General features: G+C 47.0%; 1 protein-coding gene across 1 annotated transcript in view; it reads left to right on the top strand.

Annotated features, from left to right (window-relative positions):
- The window catches only part of PPIG (peptidylprolyl isomerase G), a 179,067-nt gene that overhangs the window by 52,926 nt on the left and 102,188 nt on the right, over window positions 1-23,953 (top strand). Inside the window, exons 6-9 of the mRNA XM_063933515.1 lie at window positions 13,433-13,520; window positions 14,676-14,705; window positions 14,793-14,938; window positions 18,856-19,045. Coding sequence (XP_063789585.1) covers window positions 13,433-13,520; window positions 14,676-14,705; window positions 14,793-14,938; window positions 18,856-19,045 — 454 coding nt within the window. The remainder of the gene's footprint in view (window positions 1-13,432; window positions 13,521-14,675; window positions 14,706-14,792; window positions 14,939-18,855; window positions 19,046-23,953) is intronic.

Below are 23,953 nucleotides of genomic sequence, written 5' to 3'. Positions count from 1 at the left end.
GCAAGGCGGTGGGAACTGCCACAGGTGGGCATGATGGCATCCCGCCTCAACAAAAAGCTACAGAGATATTGCGCCAGGTCAAGAGACCCTCAGGCGACAGCTGTAGACGCACTAGTGACACCGTGGGTGTTCCAGTCGATTTATGTATTTCTTCCTCTTATACCAAAGGTGCTGAGAATCATAAGAAAAAGAAGAGTGAGAACAATACTCATTGTTCCGGATTGGCCAAGAAGGACTTGGTATCCGGATCTGCAAGAAATGCTCACAGAGGACCCATGGCCTCTACCTTTAAGACAGGACTTGTTGCAACAGGGGCCCTGTCTATTCCAAGACTTACCGCGGCTGCGTTTGACGGCATGGCGGTTGAACGCCGACCCTAGCAGAAAAAGGCATTCCGGATGAGGTTATTCCTACGCTGATAAAGGCTAGGAAGGACGTGACGGCTAAACATTATCACCGTATATGGCGAAAATATTTTGATTGGTGTGAGGCCAGGAATGCCCCTACGGAGGAATTCCAGCTGGGCCGTTTCCTTCACTTCCTACAGTCGGGAGTGACTATGGGCCTGAAATTGGGTTCCATTAAGGTCCAGATTTCGGCTCTATCCATTTTCTTTAAAAAAGAACTGGCTTCTATTCCTGAAGTCCAGACGTTTGTAAAGGGAGTGCTGCATATTCAGCCCCCTTTTGTGCCTCCAGTGGCACCTTGCGATCTTAACGTGGTGTTGAGTTTCCTGAAGTCACACTGGTTTGAGACACTCAAAACCGTGGAGTTAAATTTTCTCACGTGGAAGGTGGTCATGCTATTAGCCTTGGCTTCAGCTAGGCGTGTGTCAGAATTAGCGGCTTTGTCACATAAAAGCCCCTATCTGGTTTTCCATATGGACAGGGCAGAATTGCGGACCCGTCCACAATTTCTGCCAAAAGTGGTGTCATCCTTTCATATGAACCAACCTATTGTGGTGCCTGTGGCTACTCGTGACTTGGAGGATTCCGAGTTACTAGATGTGGTCAGGGCTTTGAAGGTTTATGTAGCCAGAACGGCTAGGGTCAGAAAAACAGAATCTTTGTTTATCCTGTATGCTTCCAACAAGCTTGGGGCACCTGCTTTAAAGCAAACTATTGCTCGCTGGATCTGTAACACGATTCAGCAGGCTCATTCTGCGGGTGGGTTGCCGCTGCCTAGATCAGTTAAGGCCCATTCCACAAGGAAGGTGGGCTCTTCTTGGGCGGCTGCCCGAGGGGTCTCGGCATTACAGCTTTGCCGAGGGGCTACTTGGTCAGGTTCAAACACCTTTGCAAAGTTCTACAAGTTTGATACCCTGGCTGAAGAGGACCCTGTGTTTGCTCATTCAGTGCTGCAGAGTCATCCGCACTCTCCCGCCCGTTTGGGAGCTTTGGTATAATCCCCATGGTCGTTAAGGAGTCCCCAGCATCCACTAGCACGTTAGAGAAAATAAGATTTTACTTACTGGTAAATCTATTTCTCGTAGTCCGTAGTGGATGCTGGGCGTGCGGACTTCTTCTGCAATACTTGTATATAGTTATTGCTTAAATAAGGGTTATGTTGGTTGCATCAGGGTTGATCTGATGCTCCGTTGTTGTTCATACTGTTAACTGGGTAAGTTTATCACGAGTTATACGGTGTGATTGGTGTGACTGGTATGAGTCTTGCCCTGGATTCCAAAATCCTTTCCTTGTACTGTCAGCTCTTCCGGGCACAGTTTCTCTAACTGAGGTCTGGAGGAGGGACATAGAGGGAGGAGCCAGAGCACACCAGTATCCAAATTCTTTCTTAAAGTGCCCTGTCTCCTGCGGAGCCCGTCTATTCCCCATGGTCTTTACGGAGTCCCCAGCATCCACTACGGACTACGAGAAATAGATTTACCGGTAAGTAAAATCTTATTTTTAATTACCTACCAGTAAATCCTTTTGTAGTCCTTAGAGGATACTAGGCACCCGCACTGTTACTTGGTTAAGTATTGTTTTGTTCAGCTATTGCCGTTCCTGTTCCAAGTTTGGTTAGTATGGCTTTCCTCTTGTTTGTGTGTGCTGGTTCGGAATCTCACCACTATCCTTTTATATCCTTCTCTCAAAGTATGTCCGTCTCCTCGGGGACAGTTTCCTAGACTGAGTCTGGAAGGAGGGGCATAGAGGGAGGAGCCAGCCCACACTATCTCATTCTTAAAGTGCCAATGGCTCCTAGTGGACCAGTCTATACCCCATGGTACTAAATGGATCCCCCAGTATCCTCTACGGACTACGAGAAAAGGATTTACCTGTAGGTAATTAAAATCCTATTTACTCAAACCTGTTTGAAGTCCCGAGGTCGGACGGTTCGGTCCGTCCCATTCTGAATCTGAAAGCCTTGAACCCTTATTTGAGGGTGTTCAAATTCAAGTGATTGTGGGTCTGGAAGTACAGGAATTTATGGTCTCCATGGGTATCAAGGACACCTATCTCCATATTCCAATTTGACCGCCCCATCAGGCGTACCTGCGGTTTGCCCTCTTGGACAATAATTTCCAATTCCAGGCACTACCCTTCGGCCTGTCCACAGCCCTGAGGGTATTCACAAAGGTGATGGAGGAGATGATGTTTCAACTGGGGGCCAGGGGGTCAATGTGGTCTTTTATCTGGACGATCATCTGATAAAGGCACGATCCAGGGAGCTTTTGTTGCTCCATATCGTCCGACCATCTATCTTTCGGACCATGGGTGGATCCTCAAGTTGCAGAAGTCCCACCTGGAGCCAACTCAGAGGCTCCTGTTCCTGTGGATGTTGCTGGATACTGTGGCCCAAAAGGTGTTTCTGCCAGAGGACAAGACGAAAGCACTTCAGGAGATGGTCCGCATGGGCCTACTCGAGTGTCCATCCATCTTTGCATAAGATTGTTGGGGACGATGGTTGCCTCATACGAGGCAATCCAGTATGAGAGGTTCCATGCCAGAACGTTTCAGTTGGAACGCCTGAGCAAGTGGTCCGGATCACATCTCCAGATTCACCGGATGATTCAGCTGTCACCTCGGGCCAGGATTTCCCTCCTGTGGTGGCTACAGTTCTCCAATCTCCTGGAGGGCGGGAGTTTTGGGATGCAGGATTGGACCCTCCTCACGACGGATGCAAGTCTGAGAGGATGGGGAGCTGTTGCCCAAGGGGCGCAGTTCCAGGGCAGGTGGTCAACTCATTAAAGCCTCCTACCAATCAACATTCTGGAACTTTGGGCGATCTACAATGCTCTCCTTTAAGCCTATCCTCTACTCTGGGATCACGCGATCCAAGTACAGTCGGACAAAGCCACGGCGGTGGCTTATATCAATCGTTAGGGAGGGACAAAAAGCATGCGAGAGATGTCAAAGATACTCTTCTGGGTGGAAAGAAATGCAAGAGCCATGTCGGCAATCTTCATTCCGGGTGTGGACAACTGGGACGCGGACTTCCTGAGTCGTCATGATCTCCACCCGGGGGAGTGGGGGCTCCACCATCTGTTGTTCCAGCAGATCATTGACCGGTGGAGTTGCCCACAAATAGACATGATAGCTACTCGTCTCAACAAGAAACTTCCCTGGTATTGCTCGCGGACAAGGGACCCTTAGGCGAGGGCAGTGGACGCACTGGCGTTGCCTTGGCCGTACCGGCTGGTCTACCCATTTCCTCCGATCCCATTGCTCCCAAGAGTGCTAAAGTGAATCAGGAATCTAGGTGTCCAGGCAATTCTAATTGCCTCGGAGGGCGTGGTACGCGGTTCTTCTGGACTTGTCCGTCGAAGACCCTTGACCTCTTCCACTGAGAAGAGATCTTCAACAAGGACCGTTCGTCTACCTGGACTTAAAGCGACTTCGTTTGACGGCATGGAGGTTGAGCGGAACATCCTAGCTCACAAGGTTATTGCAACCATGGTTTAGGCCAGGAAACCTGTGACGTCAAAACACTATCATATCTGGAGGAGATTTGTCTCTTGGTGCGAGGAATGCACGTATCTGCCTGCAAACTTTCACTTGGGACATTTCTTGCAGGCTGGTGTGGAAAAGGGCTTACGTCTGGGTTCCATTAAGGTCCAGATTTCAGCTCTCTCCATTTTCTTTCAGGAGAAATTGGCAGTGTTGCCAGAAGTTCAGACCTTCTTGCAAGGGGTACTACACATAAAACCTCCCTTTGTGCCGCCTACGGCACCCTGGGATTTGAATGTAGTGTTGGAATTTCTACAGTCCTCCTGGTTTGAACCTCTGATGACTGTAGTAGACAAGGACCTCACACGGTAGACTGTGATGTTACTGGCCCTGGCTTCTGCTCGACATGTTTCAGAATTGGGGGCTTTATCATGTAAACGACCGTACTTGGTCTTTTACGGGGACAGAGCGGTGCTCCGGACTAAACAGCAGTTCCTGCCGAAGGTTGTCTCCGCGTTTAATCTGACTCAGCCTATTGTGGTTCTGTCCAGTTCTGACGCTTCTGCTCCTCCGGGTGCATTGGATGCTGTGCATGCCTTGAAGATCTAACTCAAGCGTACAGCTCGGGTCAGAAAGACTGATTTCTTGTTCGTGCTCTATGATGCGTAGAAGAAGGGTTACCCTGCTTCAAAGCAGACCATTGCTCGTTGGATTAGGCTTACTATCCAACAGGTCTATGTGTCTGCAGCCTTACCTGTTCCTAAGTCTCTGAAGGCCCACTCTACTAGATCAGTGGGCTCTTCCTGGGCGGCTGCCCATGGAGTCTCGGCCTTACAACTATGCCGAGCTGCTACCTGGTCGGCGAAGAACACTTTTGTGAAGTTCTACAAATTTGATACCCTGGCCAAAGGGGTTCTTGATCTGTAATTACCTATTTAGCTGTTGTGGTTACCAGCCGTTGCTGGTTGGTTGTTCGTGGTGTGCTGGTTTATAAATCTCACCACCTTTTCTCTGATGTCCTAAGTGGATGCTGGGACTCCGTAAGGACCATGGGGATTAGCAGCTCCGCAGGAGACTGGGCACAACTAAAGAAAGCTTTAGGACTACCTGGTGTGCACTGGCTCCTCCCAATAAGACCCTCCTCCAGACCTCAGTTAGATTCTTGTGCCCGGCTGAGCTGGATGCACACTAGGGGCTCTCCTGAGCTCCTAGAAAGAAAATATATTTAGGTTTTTTATTTTACAGTGAGATCTGCTGGCAACAGACTCACTGCAGCGAGGGACTAAAGGGAGAAAAAGCGAACCTACCTAACAGGTGGTAGTTTGGGCTTCTTAGGCTACTGGACACCATTAGCTCCAGAGGGATCGACCGCAGGACCCGACCTTGGTGTTCGGTCCCGGAGCCGCGCCGCCGTCCCCCTTACAGAGCCAGAAGCATGAAGAGTCCGGAAAATCGGCGACAGAAGACTTCGGTCTTCACCAAGGTAGCGCACAGCACTGCAGCTGTGCGCCATTGCTCCTCATGTACACCTCACACTCCGGTCACTGATGGGTGCAGGGCGCTGGGGGGGGCGCCATGAGGGCAATATATGACACCTTGGCTGGCAAATCTACATCATATATAGTCCTAGAGGCTATATAGATGTAAAATTACCCCTGCCAGTATTCCAGAAAAAGCGGGAGAAAGTCAGCCGAAAAAGGGGCGGGGCTTCTCCCTCAGCACACTGGCGCCATTTTCTCTTCACAGTGCAGCTGGAAGACAGCTCCCTGGCTCTCCCCTGTAGTTTTCAGGCTCAAAGGGTTAAAAAGAGAGGGGGGGCACTAAATTTAGGCGCAATATATGTATACAAGCAGCTATTTAGGGGAAAATCACTCAGTTATAGTGTTAATCCCTGCATTATATAGCGCTCTGGTGTGTGCTGGCATACTCTCTCTCGGTCTCCCCAAAGGACTTTGTGGGGTCCTGTCCTCAGTCAGAGCATTCCCTGTGTGTGTGCGGTGTGTCGGTACGGTTGTGTCGACATGTTGGATGAGGAAGGTTACGTGGAGGCGGAGCAGAGGCCGATAAATGGGATGTCGCCCCCTGTGGGGCCGACACCAGAGTGGATGGATAGGTGGAAGGTATTAACCAACAGTGTCAACTCCTTACATAAAAGGCTGGATGACGTAAGAGCTGTGGGACAGCCGGCTTCTCAGCCCGCGCCTGCCCAGGCGTCTCAAAGGCCATCAGGGGCTCAAAAAAACGCCTGTTACCTCAGATGGCAGACACAGATGTCGACACGGAGTCTGACTCCAGTGTCGACGAGGTTGAGACATATACACAATCCACTAGGAACATCCGTTACATGATCTCGGCAATGAAAAATGTGTTACGCATTTTCTGACATGAACCCAAGTACCACATAAAAGGGGTTTTATTTTTGGGGAGAAAAAGCAGCCAGTGTTTTGTTCCCCCATCAGATGAATAAATGAAGTGTGTAAAGAAGCGTGGTTTCCCCCGATAAGAAACTGGTAATTTCTAAAAAGTTACTGATGGCGTACCCTTTCCCGCCAGAGGATAGGTCACGTTGGGAGATATCCCTTAGGGTGGATAAGGCGCTCACACGTTTGTCAAAAGGTGGCACTGCCGTCTTAGGATACGGCCACCTTGGAGGAACCTGCTGATAAAAAGCAGGAGGCGATCCTGAAGTCTGTATTTACACACTCAGGTTATATACTGAAACCTGCAATTGCCTCAGCATAAATAGTGCTGCTGCAGCGTGGTCTGATACCCTGTCAGATAATATTAATACGCTAAGACAGGGATAATGTTTTGCTAAAATTGAGCATATTTAAGACGTTGGCTTATATATAAAGGATGCACAGAGGGATATTTGCCGGCTGGCATCCAGAATTAATGCAATGTCCATTCTGCCAGGAGGGTATTAGAAACCCGGCAGTGGACAGGTGATGCTGCCTATAAAAGGCACATGGAGATTCTGCCTTATAAGGGTGAGGAATTGTTTGGGGATGGTCTCTGGGACCTCGTATCCACAGCAACAGCTGGGAAGGAAAAAATTTTACCTCCAGGTTTCCTCACAGCCTAAGAAAGCACCGTATTTTCAGGTACAGTCCTTTCGGCTTCAGAAAAGCAAGCGGGTCAAAGGCGCTTCCTTTCTGCACAGAGACAAGGGAAGAAGGAAACAAAAATCTTCCCCCGCTTCCTCTGAGTCCACCGCATGACGCTGGGGCTCCACAGGTGGAGACAGGTGCGGTAGGGGCGCGTCTCGGGAACTTCAGGGACCAGTGGGCTTGCCCACAGGGGGATCTCTAGGTTCTGCAAATAGTATCACAGGGATACAGGCTGGAGTTCGAGGCGACTCCCCCTCGCCGTTACCTCACATCAGCCTTGCCTGCTGCCCTCGGAGAAAGGTAGTACTGGCGGAAATCACAAGCTGTACTTCCAGCAGGTGAAATCAAGGTACCCCTCCTTCAACAAGGCCGGGGTTACTATTCCAAAATGTTGTGGTACCGAAACCAGACGGTTCGGTGAGACCCATTCTAAAATTGAAATCCTTGAACACTTATATACGAAGGTTCAAGTTCAAAATGGAATCGCTCAGGGCGATTATTGCAAGCCTGGAGAATTTCATGGTATCACTGGACATCAAGGATGATTACCTGCATGTCCCTATTTACCCTCTTCACCAGGAGTACCTCAATATTGTGGTACAGGATTGTCATTACCAATTCCAGACGTTGCCGTTGGTCTGTCCCCGGCACCGAGGTATTTACCAAGGTAATGGCCGAAATAATTATCCCGTACTTGGACGATCTCCTTATAAAGGCGAGGTCCAGGGAGCAGTTGTTCGTCGGAGTAGCACTATCTCGGGAAGTGCTACAACAGCACAGCTGGTTTCTGAATATTCCAAAGTCGCAGCTGGTTCCTACGACGCGTCTACTGTTCCTGGGTATGGTTCTGGACACAGAACAGGATAAAAAGGGTTTCTCCCGGAGGAGAAGTCCAAGGAGTTGTTGTCTCTAGACAGAGACCTCCTAATACGTATACAGGTGTCGGTGCATCAATTCACGCGAGTCCTGAGAAAGATGGTAGCTTCTTACGAAGAAATTCCATTCGCCAGGTCCCATGCAAGGATTTTCCAGTGGGATCTGTTGGACAAGTGGTCCGGGTCGCATCTTCAGATGCATCGGCGGATAACCCTGTCTCCAAGGGTCAGGGTGTCGCTGTTGTGGTGGCTGCAGAGTGCTCATCTTCTAGGGGCCGCAGATTCGGCATACAGGACTGGGTCCTGGTGACCACGGATGCCTGCCTTCGAGGCTGGGGGGCAGTCACACAGGGAAGGAACTTCCAAGGCTATGGAAAAGTCAGGAGACTTCCCTACACATAAATATTCTGGAACTGAGGGCCATTTACAATGCCCTAAGTCAGGCTAGACCCCTGCTTCAACACCGGCCGGTGCTGATCCAGTCAGACAACATCACGGCGGTCGCTCATGTAAACCGACAGGGCGGCACAAGAAGCAGGATGGCGATGGCAGAAGCCACAAGGATTCTCCGATGGGCGGAAAATCATGTGTTAGCACTGTCAGCAGTGTACATCCCCGGAGTGGACAACTGAGAAGCAGACTTTCTCAGAAGACACGACCTCCACCCGGGAGAGTGGGGACTTCATCCAGAAGTCTTCCAAATGATTGTACACCGTTAGGAAAGGCCACAGGTGGACATGATGGCGTCCCCCCTCAACTAAAAGTTACAAAGAAATTGCGCCAGGTCAAGGACCCTCTGGCGATAGCTGTGGACGCTCTGGTAACACCGTGGGTGTACCAGTCGGTGTATGTGTTCCCTTCTCTGCCTCTCTTACCCAGGGTAATGAGAATAATAAGAAGGAGAGGAGTACAAACTATACTCATTGTTCCGGGTTGGCCAAGAAGAGCTTGGTAACCAGAACTCCAAGAAATGATCTCAGAGGACCCATGGCCTCTGCCGCTCAGACAGGACCTGCTGCAGCAGGGGGCCTGTCTGTTCCAAGACGTACCGCGGCTGCGTTGACGGCATGGCGGTTGAACGCCGGATCCTGAAGGAAAAGGGAATTCCGGTGGAAGTTATCCCTACGCTATTTAAAGCTAGGAAAGAAGTGAACGCAAACCATTATCACCGCATATGGCGGAAATATGTTGCGTACTGTGAGGCCAGGAAGGCCCCAAAGGAGAAATTTCAGCTAGGTCGATTTCTGCACTTCCTACAGTCAGAGGTGACTATGGACCTAAAATTGGGTTCCGTTAAGGTCCAGATTTCGGCTCTATCGATTTTCTTCCAAAATTGAACTGGCTTCACTGCCTGAAGTTCAGACTTTTGTTAAGGGAGTGCTGCATAGTCAGCCCCCGTTTGTGCCTCCAGTGGCACCGTGGGATCTCAACGTGGTGTTGGATTTCCTGAAGTCGCATTGGGTTGAGCCACTTAAATCCGTGGAGCTATAATACCTCACGTGGAAAGTGGTCATTCTGTGGGCCTTGGCGTCGGCCAGGCGTGTATCAGAATTGGCGGCTTTGTCATACAAAAGCCCTTATCTGTATTTTATATGGATAAGGCGGAATTGAGGACTCGTTCCCAATTCCTTCCTAAGGTGGTATCAGTTTTTCATGTGAACCAACCTATTGTGGTGCCTGCGGCTACTTGGGACTTGGAGGATTCCAAGTTACTGGATGTAGTCAGGGCCCTGAAAAGTATATGTTTCCAGGACAGCTGGAGTCAGGAAAACTGACTCGCTATTTCTCCTGTATGCACCCAACAAGCTGGGTGCTCCTGCTTCTAAGCAGACGATTGCTCGCTGGATCTGTAGCACGATTCAACTTGCACATTCTGCGGCTGGACTGCCGCACCCTAAATCTGTAAAAGTCCATTCCACGAGGAAAGGGGCTCTTCTCGGGCGGCTGCCCGAGGGGTCTCGGCTTTACAACTTTGCCGAGCTGTTACTTGGTCGGGTTCAAACACTTTTGCAAGAGTCTACAAGTTTGATACCCTGGCTGAGGAGGACCTAGAGTTTGCTCATTCGGTGCTGCAGAGTCATCCGCACTCTCCCGCCCGTTTGGGAGCTTTGGTATAATCCCCATGGTCCTTACGGAGTCCCAGCATCCACTTAGGACGTCAGAGAAAATAAGATTTTACTCACCGGTAAATCTATTTCTCGTAGTCCGTAGTGGATGCTGGGCGCCCATCCCAAATGCGGATTGTCTGCAATACTTGTATATAGTTATTGCCTAACTAAAGGGTTATTGTTGAGCCATCTGTTGAGAGGCTCAGTTATATTTCATACTGTTAACTGGGTATAGTATCACGAGTTATACGGTGTGATTGGTGTGGCTGGTATGAGTCTTACCCGGGATTCAAAATCCTTCCTTATTGTGTCAGCTCTTCCGGGCACAGTATCCTAACTGAGGTCTGGAGGAGGGTCTTAGTGGGAGGAGCCAGTGCACACCAGGTAGTCCTAAAGCTTTCTTTAGTTGTGCCCAGTCTCCTGCGGAGCCGCTAATCCCCATGGTCCTTACGGAGTCCCAGCATCCACTACGGACTACGAGAAATAGATTTACCGGTGAGTAAAATCTTATTTTCTGTTATCCTGTTCCTTCTCCTTTCTCCTTCCGACACGTTTTTACCTATAACTGCTTGTGGGAGGGAGCATAGAGGGGAGGAGCCAGCACACCCAGCTGAAGAAATTTAAAGTGCACTGGCTACTTTGGACCCCGTCTATACTCCCATCGTACTAGTTTCCCCCAATATCCCTCATGGACTACGAGAAAAGAATTTACCGGTAGGTATTAAAATCCTGTTTTTAGCGTCTGTTCTCTTAGGCCTGTAAACTATGAACAAACATAAAGGTGCAGTAACCCAGCTTTACATTGCACCCATTAGCTACTTACAGTTGATGCAGATGTTTTATAGACTAGCTCTAAACAATATTTGCAAGAATGTTGCCTATTAAATCACTAGAAACTGGCGAAATCATTAAGGCAGGCAGGTGACTTCTATATTTTTTATGTTTCGGAACCTATTAGGTCAATTCAATTCAGCGCGGATTAAATAGCGCCGGAAGGGAGCTCCCGGAGTTACTTAATTCAGCGCAATGTGATGCCCAATGAGAGGATTTCTTCTCGCATTCCCCATGGGGTGCAAGCAGAAATCTGACAAAAGTATTGGCGCAATGTTATTTTCTGCCCTAAGTGCGCCTAAGAGCAGTCGGAGAATGTTGGTTCTCATGACTAAACACCCTGTTTAGTCCGCGATAACCGTCCTTCTCTGACATAACACATAACATCGCAGTGAATTGAATAGCTCGGAGAGCTCTTTCTCAGCACTATGCAATCTGCGCTGAATGTAATTGACCCCTATATTCCTTCTTGCCATAGTTGATTTTAAGTGTCCAGCAAAAATATTACTAGATAACCAGTGATCGCGCTGAGCCCAAAAAAAAGTGGGTCCCAGGGACCACTAACTTTTAAAAATTGGGGTCCTACCAGTACTTTTCTGGGTCCCATCGGAATTAAGGTTCTGATTAATCTTAAACTTGTTGCAAGGTGGGGGGGTGTGGGGTGACCGTGCTGCTGGGCTGTGTAGCATGCAGGGCACCCTGCAGCAGAGCTGTAACTAGACATTTTGGTGCCCTTTGGTAGAAAGTGAATTGGTTCTCCACCTCCTAGAACCTAAAGTGTAGGCAGTGCGCGCCTAAGGCAAAAATTAAGGGGCGTGGCTTAATGGAGAAGGGGCGTGGCCACATAATAGTACCAATTCACATTATACCACACAGTATTGCCGCTTATACACATTGCACCAGGTAGAACCTCCTATACGCACTGTGCCAGGTAGAACACGTTATACACTTTGCTTCAGGTAGAGCATGTTATTAGCACCAGGCAGAGCACGTTATACACTTAGCGCCAGAAGGAGTATATTATACATATTGCACCAGGTAGATGACAATATGCAGACTGCGCCAGGTAGAGCACATTATTCACACTGCGCCACGTAGAGCACGTTATACACATTGTGCCAGGTAGAGCACGTTATACTTTGCGCCAGGTAGAGCACGTTACACACACTGCACCAGGTAGAGTACGTTATTCACACTGCGCCAGGTAGAGCACGTTATACACATTGCGCCAGGTAGAGCACGTTATACACATTGCGCCAGGTAGAGCACGTTATACACACTGCGCCAGGTAGAGCACGTTACACACACTGCGTCAGGTAGAGCACGTTATTCACACTGCGTCAGGTAGAGCACGTTATTCACACTGCGTCAGGTAGAGCACGTTATTCACACTGCGCCAGGTAGAGCACGTTACACACACTGCGCCAGGTAGAGCACGTTATACACATTGCGCCAGGTAGAGCACGTTATTCACACTGCGCCAGGTAGAGCACGTTATTCACACTGCGCCAGGTAGAGGGGCAGAGAGATAGGGGTGTGAGGAGGTTACACTGGGCTGAGTTGGGGAGGGGAATCAGTGTATCTGGACTGACAGGGTGGTTCTAGATGGGAGGGCAGTGAGATAACAGTGGGCTGGTTGGGGAGGGAAGGTGGAAACACTGGGCTGGCAGGGTCAGTAATGGTGGGGGGACACTGGGCTGGCAGACACTGTTAAGGCATCATTGGCCTGCTGCTGTTCAGTTCCTGCCTGGCCCTGCACACTGGCTCAGCACAGTACTCACACCCATTCCCCAGTGTCCCTGCATCCTCAGACCCCAGCTAAATTACCTCTGCACTGCCAGCTCTGTGCAGAGATCTGTTCCCAGGTGGCGGGTCCGGCTTGCTTCATCACTCTGCCGGGTGATGTCATCTGGCGGCGGCTCTGGCACCTCCCGTATCATCAGTAATCTTGCGGTTGCGGACTGACCCCATCTCTCCCGCCCGTGGACTAGTGCAGACAGGGAGAGGGTGACAAGTGTGGATCAAGCCCCGGAGCACCGCGCTGCGGCTTCCCGTGGCTTGGCGATAACGGCTCAGTCCTCAGCGTGTTAACTCCCGGCACCGCCAGCATCTTCCCGCCCAGCAGCAGCTGCCGCCTGACACACTTCTGACCAATAACGTCAGAGAGCAATTCCAACGGAGCGCGTCCCCGGGGACCCGCCCATTCTTAAAAAGTGAGTCCCCAGTCTTCATTTTGGGGTAAAAAACGCGCAATAGCGCGTTTTTGCGATCACTGATAACCATATTGGCAATAAAGTTTCACCTTTAAAAATACTGTAACTATTTTTGTCTTACATTTTTCACATTGCATAAAATACAGCATTCCTAGAAAATTGCTTAATAAGCTACACCTGCAAATAGATGTATTTTCCTTCTGTGTAAGTTGATATTTCTTCTGCCATTTATGTAAAAATTTAGAAAATATGCACTATATTCACCTATGGAAAATTGTGTGTGAATCAACCTTAGCAGCTAATATACTAGTAAAATCAATGAAACATTTGTTCTCAAGGAATTATAGCCCCTGTTCAGTGACGGAACCAGTTTTCTATAACAAAATGGATTCTCTGTTCCTGCAGATGAGAATTTCTCTGTTCAGCACAACAAGGAATACCTGCTTTCAATGGCTAACCGTGGCAAGGACACCAACGGGTCACAGTTCTTTATGTACGTATGTATTGCGTGTTTCAGTTATGTATGGAAAAAAATTATACAAATCTTCTTAATACAAATACCCTACTTGTGTGAACAAGGACACCTTAAAATGTCCAAATAATAATATTGGATGATGGCTGTCCACTGTGCAGATCTTTCACAGGATACTATTCGTTCTATTACAGTTGCCGCTATATTGTTGCTGCTTTGCTCCACAGTGTCTGATAGTGGGGAAAAATAGCGCATACAAATGTATCCACTTCTAGCCTACCTGTGCATTACACAGCCCTTCTAGTCACGCCATGCCATGGTGTGACTTGGTAGCACCAGCCATCGTTTCATGCGTTTTTTTCTCCATTAAAATGTCTTATTTGCAAAACGATGTGAAGAGGACGCACAAGCAGCTTTTGCTGATTATGATATGCGGTATACCTATATTCTGTTTGCGACCGTGGCTGTATCTGCATACGAAATTCTATGCTACAGTGCTTCCCTAAAAAATATTAACAGCCCTTCATATGCAGGTACAGCTGCAGTCGCACATAGAATATAGACATACTGCAATTCATTTTGATAAACATAAGCTGCTTGTGCGTCTTATTCACACAGTGATGGGAATAAGACGCATTTTTGGCAAAGTTGCCCAACAGCGTAGTTGCACATAATTTGTCAGCTCACACACGGCTGGCATCTCCCGCTGCGTGGTTGGTGTATTGAGGCAAGATATATGAGGAAACTTGTACAAAAGACTGGTAATTGCGTACAAGATAGACAAATGCAGTCATGAAAATAAGGCGTCGAACCCAACTGTTAGGAAAGCTTATAATAGTGTCCCCAGTGGTCATTCACCTGGCAGAGGGAAAACAATTTTGCTAGTAGACATCAATGCCGTAACAGGGCCCTATGCCCACTGAGCACGTCACGTCGAGGGGTTGAGGTCGTCTCCAGAGCAATGCTCTATGTTAGAAGGCACTGCTCTCACACTCTAGTTACGGCCTTGGTAGATCTATAATTGTAATAGAGTGTGTTAGGCTGTTATGACATTTTTGATCACCAGGATCGCTACTGCTTGGGGAATGTCATTTATAATACATTTTGGTTTTCTCACCGAGTAGTAAATAACTTTTCCCTTTCCTTCTAATTATTTATTTTCCTTAATCATTTTAGAACAACCAAGCCAACACCCCATTTGGATGGGTAAATATATGTTCGGATTTTTAATTTTTACTGCGTTCCCATGTGTGTTCTGTTTGGCACACCACATTATCTCTTCATACCCTACAGGCTTCATGTTGTATTTGGGCAACTGATCTCTGGACAGGAACTGATCAGGGAGATTGAGAATCAGAAGACAGACGCCTCCAGCAAGCCCTGTGCAGAGGTCAGGATACAGAACTGCGGAGAGCTCGTTCATATTCAGAAATATAAATGTGAGATTCTCTAACTCTTTAACATTTGTAATTGTAGGGGGTATACGGTCTTTAGAAACTAGAGATCTTTGTAAACTGTTGGGAAGTTTGGGTTATATCAAAATGCTTAAGGGAAAAAAAAATTAAGGTATGTTTGAGTTCATTAATACAAAAATATATGTATATATACAGTGATCGCGCTGTACCCAAAAAAAAGTGGGTCCCAGGGACCCCTCACTTTTAAAAATTGGGGTCCTACCGGTCTTTTTCTGAGTCCCATCAGAATGAAGGTTCTTTTTAATCTAAATCTTGTTTGGACACTACAAAAGTGTTGCAAGGTGGGGGGATGGGGTGACAATGCTGCTGGGCTGTGTAGCATGCAGGACACCCTGCACCAGAGGTGTAACTAGACATTTTGGTGCCCTTAGGCTGAAAGTGAAATGATGTACCACGTCACAGACTGGGAAGCACAGGCATTGCGCGCCGAAGGCGCGCAGCAAAATTTTAGAGGTGTGGCTTCATGGGGAAGGGGCGTGGCCACATAATAGTGCCAATTCACATTACACCACACAGTAGTGCCGCTTATACACATTGCACCAGGTAGAACCTCCTATGCGCACTGCGCCAGGTATAGCCCTTTATACATATTGTGCCAGAGAGCACGTTATAGACTTTTATCCAGGTACAGCACGTTATACAAATTGCACCAGGTAGAGCACATTATAAACATTGCACCAGGTAGAGCACATTATAAACATTGCACCAGGTAGAACAATTGCACACATTGCACCAGGTTAAGCACGTTATACACATTGCGCCAGGTTAAGCACGTTATACACATTGAGCCAGGTTAAGCACGTTATACACATTGAGCCAGGTTGAGCACGTTATACACATTGAGCCAGGTTGAGCATGTTATACACATTGAGCCAGGTTAAGCACGTTACACACATTGCGCCAGGTTAAGCACGTTATACACATTGAGCCAGGTTGAGCACGTTACACACAATGAGCCAAATAGAGCACATTACACACAATGCGCCAGGTAGAGCACGTTACACACAATGCGCCAGGGAGAGCATGTTACACACAATGCGCCAGGTAGATCACGTTACACACATTGCGCCAGGTAGAGCACGTTACACACAATACGCCAGGTAGAGCATGTTCCACACAATACGCCAGGTAGAGCACGTTACACACATTGCGCCAGGTAGAGCACGTTACACACAATGCGCCAGGTAGATCACGTTACACACATTGCGCCAGGTAGAGCACGTTACACACAATGGGTAAGGTAGAGCACGTTACACACAATGCACCAGGTGATCAGTTAGACACATTGTAGCTACCATCTCGGACTCCCAGTTGTCGCCCCCAGACATAGTGATTGCGGGTGTCAGTGGAGGGGGTGTCTACAGTGATTGCGGCTTGTCAGCGGGGGAGGGTGGTGTCCACAGTAATTGCGCGGGAAGGGGGTGTCCGTAATCATCTCAGGTGTCAGTGGAAGGGGTGATCTTGGGTGTCAGCGAGGGAAGGGGGTGCCCACAGTCATCACAGGTGTCAGTGGAGAGGGGGTGATCGTGGGTGTCAGCGAGGGAAGGGGGTGTCCACAGTCATCACAGGTGTCAGTGGGGGTGTCGAGGGGAGGAGTGATGACTGACACGTAGTGCAGCAGCTGTGATCCTCTTCCTACTCTGGTGCTGCAGCGATGGCCACTGAGCCCAGTGTGACAGATTTAGGAGCCCGCTCTAAACCCCGCACATATAAAGCAACCAGCTCTCCTCTCCCCCCACACAACACACACACAGTCACCGGCACTCACTCCCCCCATTCCCCGCAGCACATACATGGGCACCAGCTCTCAGCCCTGACATCCCCTGCCGGAAGAGCACATATACTCTCCGGCGCTTCACCCAGCCGCCCCCCCCGGCACATTATCACCAGCGCTCCCCCCGCAGCACATACAATCAATAGTGCCCGTTCACCCCGCAGCACAGTCACTCACCAGCACTCCCCCCGCCGCAGCAGTCACTCACCAGCGCTCCCCCCGCCGCAGCTCAGTCACTCACCAGCACTCCCCCCGCCGCAGCACAGTCACTCACCAGCGCTCCCCCCGCCGCAGGACAGTCACTCACTAGTGCTCCCCCCGCCGCACATGCACATACCTGCCAGCCTCAATTGGAGTCTTGCACAATGTTCCAGGGAGCCGCGCGATCATGGCGGGACCCTGTGAACGAAGCCACTGCACGTTAACAGGAGAGGAGCGGTAACGCTCCACCTCCTATTTAAATCCATGATACAGCAATCACTGTGATTTGCTGCTGCGGAGCGCGTCCCCGGGGACCCTCCCATTTTTGAAAACGGAGTCACCGGTTTATAAAAGTGGGTAAAATACGCGCTATAGCGCGTTTTTGCGATCACTGTATATATATGTATATTAATACATTGAATTTTCACTTGTCAACCCACAAGATCTTCTGATGCTCTTTGGGATGTGACTTTTTGGTTTAAAATTAACATACAAATTTATTCCTGGACGTCAATAAACCTTTTACTTTGAATTGGCTGAATAATGTGATAATTGTTTGGTCGTCTAAAAAGTCAGGTTTAGTTGGGCTGGGTTAGATGCCCAAAATAATTGAATTGCCCCCATTGTGTACAGCCTACCCTGTACACAGATGTGTCCTCAATACACCATGCAGCGGGAGATGCCTGGCGTGAGTGAGCTGATAGGTCATATGCAACTGCGTTAGCGTCAGGCGTCTTTTAAAAAAAAAAAAAATAATAATAATTTTTGTTAAAAATTGGTTTTATTGAAAGACGGAAAATAAATTAATCTAAATCTTAATAGGGTAATTCTCCAGAAAGTGAACATAAAGTCCCATGCATCACACACTTTTAAAAATGTCTCCTATTAAACTGGTCTGTTAAGAAATTGTTATATGAAAACTTAATTGCTTAGTAGCAATGCCTTACTCAAGACCCACTAAAATCCTGGTATTTTGGAGAAGTAGGTCTGAATTTCTGTAGCTGTCCCGAGCATCACGGAGAATCACCCAATAACATTAATAATGTTAGAAAGCATTAAAACATGGCTGATAAAGGTTTCTAATACATAATTGTTTTGTTTTTATTGAAATATTAATTGGCGGGGGGGATTGGTTTAAACTAAAAAAAAGCATTTATTTATTTTGGGGGAGTCTTTTCTTTTTTAATTGTTTTGGGGGTTTTTGCCGACCGTGGTTTGACCATTTTATTGGCTGCCCCAGGAAAGTGCGATGTGTGCATCAGTTGATTATGGTATTGTCACACTTGAGGATGTAATTGCTAAACAGCTGGTTTTCAAAGCTGCCATGTATTAGCGAATGCACCAAATCCCGCAGTTTTCTGCCACCCTGATACTTATTTCAGTGTCAACTGCTGAAGCAGCTATGTTTATTTCCCATGAACCTGTCCTATACGGTCTTCAACTGTAAGTCACTGTTTTCCTGTTTTGATTATTCGTTTATGCACTGTTATTGGGCGCTGATGATCCCTTGTGGCGCCATATAAAGGATAATCTGGATGTAAAATGGCAATAACAATTGATTGAAATAAAACCATTATTTAGCATTTATTACTATTACAATTTTAATGGTCAAAGCCATAGAAAATGAGCTAGTGTGAAAACCCACCACTGATTACATATACCTTTTGATCTTTCACTCAGACCTGGATTTTAAGTTCTGCTAGATGCAATGCTGCATTATATAGATGCATCAACACAAGCTGTTTCCTCTCTTATAGTTTATTTTGGATGACTGTAAAATAAATTATTTGCGGCTAGTGGCGTTTATGGAAGAAAAAACATTCTTTTGAATACATGTTGTGATTGAAGTCTTTTACCCTTGTTTTGTGTCGCCATCTAATTCTTGGGCTTTGGACTCTTTTCTTAGCCAAGAAAGAGAAGAAAAAACGCAAATCATTGTCATCTAGTGACAGTGAGAACTCAAGTGAGTCCGATTCCTCTTCTGATTCATCTTCCGAGTCTGAAGAGGAGGAAAAAGCCAAAAAGAAAAAAAAGCATAAGAAGAATTCCAAGAAGCAGAAAAAGGAGAAGAAAAAGCGTAAGAAAGCCAAGAAAAGGTATTTCCTGTTTTATTAGAATTAAAAATGTAGCAAAATAACTAATATTGATATGTACTTTCTTATATTTTACTCATAACACATGGGAGAATATAGCTCACCTAAGTGTAAGAAGGATAGACGTTTATTGATCTTATCAATACATTGTGTACCAAATACGAATTCCCACCACTGCACCCTCCTCTTCGTGTTTTTCATAATTTCCATGAAATGTACCTATACAACATGTAAGTTAATATTGCTGTCCCACAGAGCTGAGGCCATGGGTTTCATTGTGGCCAGGTACTATTTATGAAGAGTTTGTATGTTCTTGTATTTGTATGCTTGACAGGTTACTTTGTTGCTGATGTAATGAACCCTGGTGTGTTTGTTCTGTGGATTGTTATGCGATCCACCAGGACAGGAAATTAATAAATATGGTACTCTTAAGTGCTCTGCAAATTAATATGTACCTCTTATATACATGACTGGTCCTTTGTTCATATATTTTGCAATTCCACATGCACCTGGTGTAGAAGGGTCCCAGTCTCTCTGGGGACCGGGCACCTCCTGGAGTTAGACGCTGGCTTCTTGCCCTTCACATAGCCTGGGAGCACACGCCAGGTTACTTTGTGCTTTTTCATGCTATGTAATGGCACTAAAAAAAATAAAGGTCTAATTACAGTTTTCGCTTTAATACACTAGGGGACACTGGAGATTTGTACACTGGGGTTTAGAGGCGTGTTTAGTGGGAGCGGGAACTTTAAAGAATATAGAAGTGTAATGCTCCACCCCCTCTATTCCCCATCAGCCCCCAGTTAGAAAAATGTGCAGAGGGAGCTGGTTGAACTGAGCTCCAGCAACTCCTCCTTTTTTTGTTTTTACTTTGTCTCTAAATGGCTATTAAGCCTACACTAAGGACCCTTCCCCACTTTATGAACACTGTGGGGCCGGGTTCCTGGCGACTTGACTCCGGTCAGGAAAGGACTCATCATGCTCCAGACAGCAGCGCTTCCTCCTTTACCTGTGCCACCCCCCATTCTTCCTCTAGCGGTTCAGTGTGACATTGTCTGCGACTGCAGAGTTATTATCAGTAGTGGGGGAAGAAGTTTTCACCGCTAATGCCCCTTTCCACAGCTTGAACGGGTGCTCCCTTTTCAGCTGAGGCTGTGGTTTTTTTTAATATACATATATATATATATAAATACATCCACAGTTAGGGCAGCACTCCCAGTAGAAAATTACATCTGCTCCGGTGCCCTCCAAGGAACCCCAAATAGGCCCACAAAATACAACCTGGTATGGCGGCACTCAGATAAATTCACAGCTCAAGGCAGAAGTACAACGTTTCGGAGACTTTATTCACACTCCGTCATCACCTGATGACGGAGTGTGAATAAAGTCTCCGAAACGTTGTACTTCTGCCTTGAGCTGTGAATTTATCTGAGTGCCGCCATACCAGGTTGTATATATATAAATATATATATATATATATATATATATATATATATATATATATATATATATAATATACAGGTTGAGTATCCCATATCCAAATATCCGAAATACGGAATATTCCGAAATACGGACTTTTTGGAGTGAGAGTGAGATAGTGAAACTTTTGTTTTTGATGGCTCAATGTACACAAACCTTGTTTAATACACAAAGTTATTAAAAATATTGGCTAAAATGACCTTCAGGCTGTGTGTATAAGGTGTATAAGAAACATAAATGAATTGTGTGAATGTACACACACTTTGTTTAATGCACAAAGTTATAAAAAATATTGGCTAAAATGACCTTCAGGCTGTGTGTATAAGGTGTATATGAAACATAAATGTATTCTGTGCTTAGACTTGGGTCCCATCACCATGATATCTCATTATGGTATGCAATTATTCCAAAATACGGAAAAATCCGATATCCAAAATACCTCTGGTCCCAAGCATTTTGGATAAGGGATACTCAACCTGTATATATATATATATGCATGGCATGGGTTTCTACCTGTCAGTCACCCACAGGTGGGCTTATTACAGTCCCCACTGGATTCCTAATTGCTCTTCCTCTCACTCCTGTTCTCTCATCAACTACATCATGAGACTAGGCTCCATTTTGCTTAGACCAGTCCTTCTGCGCTTATCAGTACTGCATACTGCAAGGCTTCTCCTCTTCACCTACTGGCATCCCAACTACACAGAATCTGTGTAGTTGGTAAGTGTCGGGGATCTAGTTGGGAGGGATTGTGTGAGTCTGTGCCTGCATTATCTCTATGGTCTCTGTCTTATCACATCTTACAGCTATCTTAACTGTGATTCGGTGTGTGATATTCACAATGACAGGCAGGGCAGCCACCAAAGCTTCTCAGTAGCTATTTGTTTGCTCAAAATGCAATGTTAAATTAGCACAGGCAAAATCTGATGGAACCATATGTGACTTCTCTTCAGCTGAAGGGGTGAGCAATGTGACAAACAGCATGGATCCCTCTCCCACACCTCCTTGGGCGTCGGTTCTAGCTGGTGTTATGGCTGACATCAACGTCAGAATTGGCCACATCACGTAGTACAAAGCCTGTCTGGGCTACAGGACTCTCAAAGTTCTTGAAAGGACTCGTGGGATCCTCTAGCAAGACTCATTTAGCTCCCCTCCACAGACCATCACAGAAACATTAGCTACCAACGATGCAACAGTCTGATAATTTGGATGTGGAACGCCTCTCACAAGAGAATGAAGAGGAAGGAGAATTAGGGAATGTTTCAGAAACTGAGGGTTCTACACCAAGGGACGCAGAGTCTAGCGTTCAGGGAGTTGAACCGCTAATTATAGCAGTTAGGTACTGAAGTTTCTGGAGGAGACAATACTCGATTCCCATACCTCTCCCTTGTAAGTGCCAAAGGTCCTCTGCTGTTTTTTCTTTTTCCCGACAGCTAGATGACCAACTTTCAGTGGCCTGAAATCATCCAGATAAGTGATCCTATCTTCTCAATGATCTGGCTGGACTTCATTGTGTCATGTCCAGCGGTATTTTGCTAAACTCACCTGTAAAACACTGCCCGACAATACAAAATTAACATTGGTGAACTCGAATTGAAAAAAAACTGTAGTTTAGTAAATTACTGTGTTTTTGTCAAAAAGTTGCAGTCTCAAATGGCTGATGTCAGCCAAGATTGATCTCTGCTGAAATTGGCTGCAATACCAATCTTAGTAATTTTACCCCACAGAGTCAAAATGAGCTGTTCAAGCAAATCCGTTTACGGGCGACATTCTTTTTGGCCCAGAATTGGATAAATGGATCTCCCAGGCCACAGGAGGGAAGGCTTCCTTCATACCATGTTTTGCTCATGCTCCAAGACGAGCCTACACAGGACCTTCTTTTCATCCTTTTCACTCCTTTTGCACTTGCATGCCTTTCGTGGCAGAGCCGAAGGTTCTGTATCGCAGGCTAGAGGCGGTAGAGGAAGAGGTCGTCAACAGACCGCCGTAAGTCGACAGGAACCGAACCCTGTGTACAAGCATGTGGCATGACGGTCTCCAAAGGTTGGAGCTCACCTCCTCTCTTTTCAGGAAATGTGGCTCCAGACCTCCACAGATGAGTGGATCCAAAATTTGGTGTCCATGGGGTATATGCAATTGCGGTCAAATTCCCGAAATTGTCGAAAAACTGGACTTTTTCGCCAAAAAAAAAAATTCGACAATGCAATTCAGTACTTTCCGTCAAAAAACCGGACTTTCAAAATTCAACTTTTTGAAATTCGACATTTGTCAAATTCGACATTTCTGCAATGGTACAAATGCGGCAATTCGACAAAAGTATATTCAATTGAAGTTTGGAAATTCGACAACAGTGCTTTTAGACAGTAAATTCGTCATTTTCAATCCGCCACACTTTGGTGGGTGAATCTAATAAAAAAAATTTAAAACATGTTTTTTTTGGTGTTTTTTTTATTGGTAATAGCATATCTATTTATATTAGAAGGGATTAGGTACTTGGTTTGTCTTTTTGGGAGGCACAAGTATTATTTATATATTTTAAAAAATATTTGTTTTTTGTTTTTTTTTTAGATGGAATGGTAAAATCCCGGAAAAAAATGGCGTGGGGTCCCCCCTCCAAAGCATAACCAGCCTCGGGCTCTTCGAGCCGGTCCTGGTTCTAAAAATCCGGGGGGGAAATGGACAGGGGATCCCCCGTATTTTTAAAACCAGCACCGGGCTCTGCGCCTGGTGCTGGTTCAAAAAATATGGGGGACTAAAAGAGTAGGGGTCCCCCGTATTTTTAACACCAGCATCGGGCTCCACTAGCTGGACAGATAATGCCACAGCCGGGGGTCACTTTTATACAGCGCCCTGCGGCGGTGGCATTAAATATCCAACTAGTCACCCCTGGCTGGGGTACCCTGGGGGAGTGGGGACCCCTTCAATCAAGGGGTCCCCCCCCCCAGCCACCCAAGGGCCAGGGGTGAAGCCCGAGGCTGTCCCCCCCCCCCCCATCCAAGGGCTGCGGATGGGAGGCTGATAGCCTTGAGAAAATGACAAGAATATTGTTTTTTCCTGTAGTACTAAAAGTCCCAGCAAGCCTCCCCGCAAGCTGGTACTTGGAGAACCACAAGTACCAGCATGCGGGAGAAAAACGGGCCCGCTGGTACCTGTAGTACTACTGGAAAAAAAATACCCAAATAAAAACAGGAGACACACACCTTGAGAGTAAAACTTTATTGCACACCTGCCGACACACACATACTTACCTATGTTGACCCGCCGACTGCCACGTCTCCTGATCCGACGATCCGGGGTACCTGTGAATAAAATTAGACACACCTCAATCCAGTGTCCAGATATAAATCCTCGTACTTGGCAAAAAAAATAAACGAACACCCGACAAAGCCGGACTGAAAGGGGTCCCATGTTTACACATGGGACCCCTTTCCCCGA

The sequence above is a fragment of the Pseudophryne corroboree genome, chromosome 7 (assembly GCF_028390025.1).
Source record: "Pseudophryne corroboree isolate aPseCor3 chromosome 7, aPseCor3.hap2, whole genome shotgun sequence".
Lineage (NCBI taxonomy): Eukaryota > Metazoa > Chordata > Amphibia > Anura > Myobatrachidae > Pseudophryne > Pseudophryne corroboree.
This window is presented reverse-complemented; position numbering and strand designations above follow the sequence as displayed.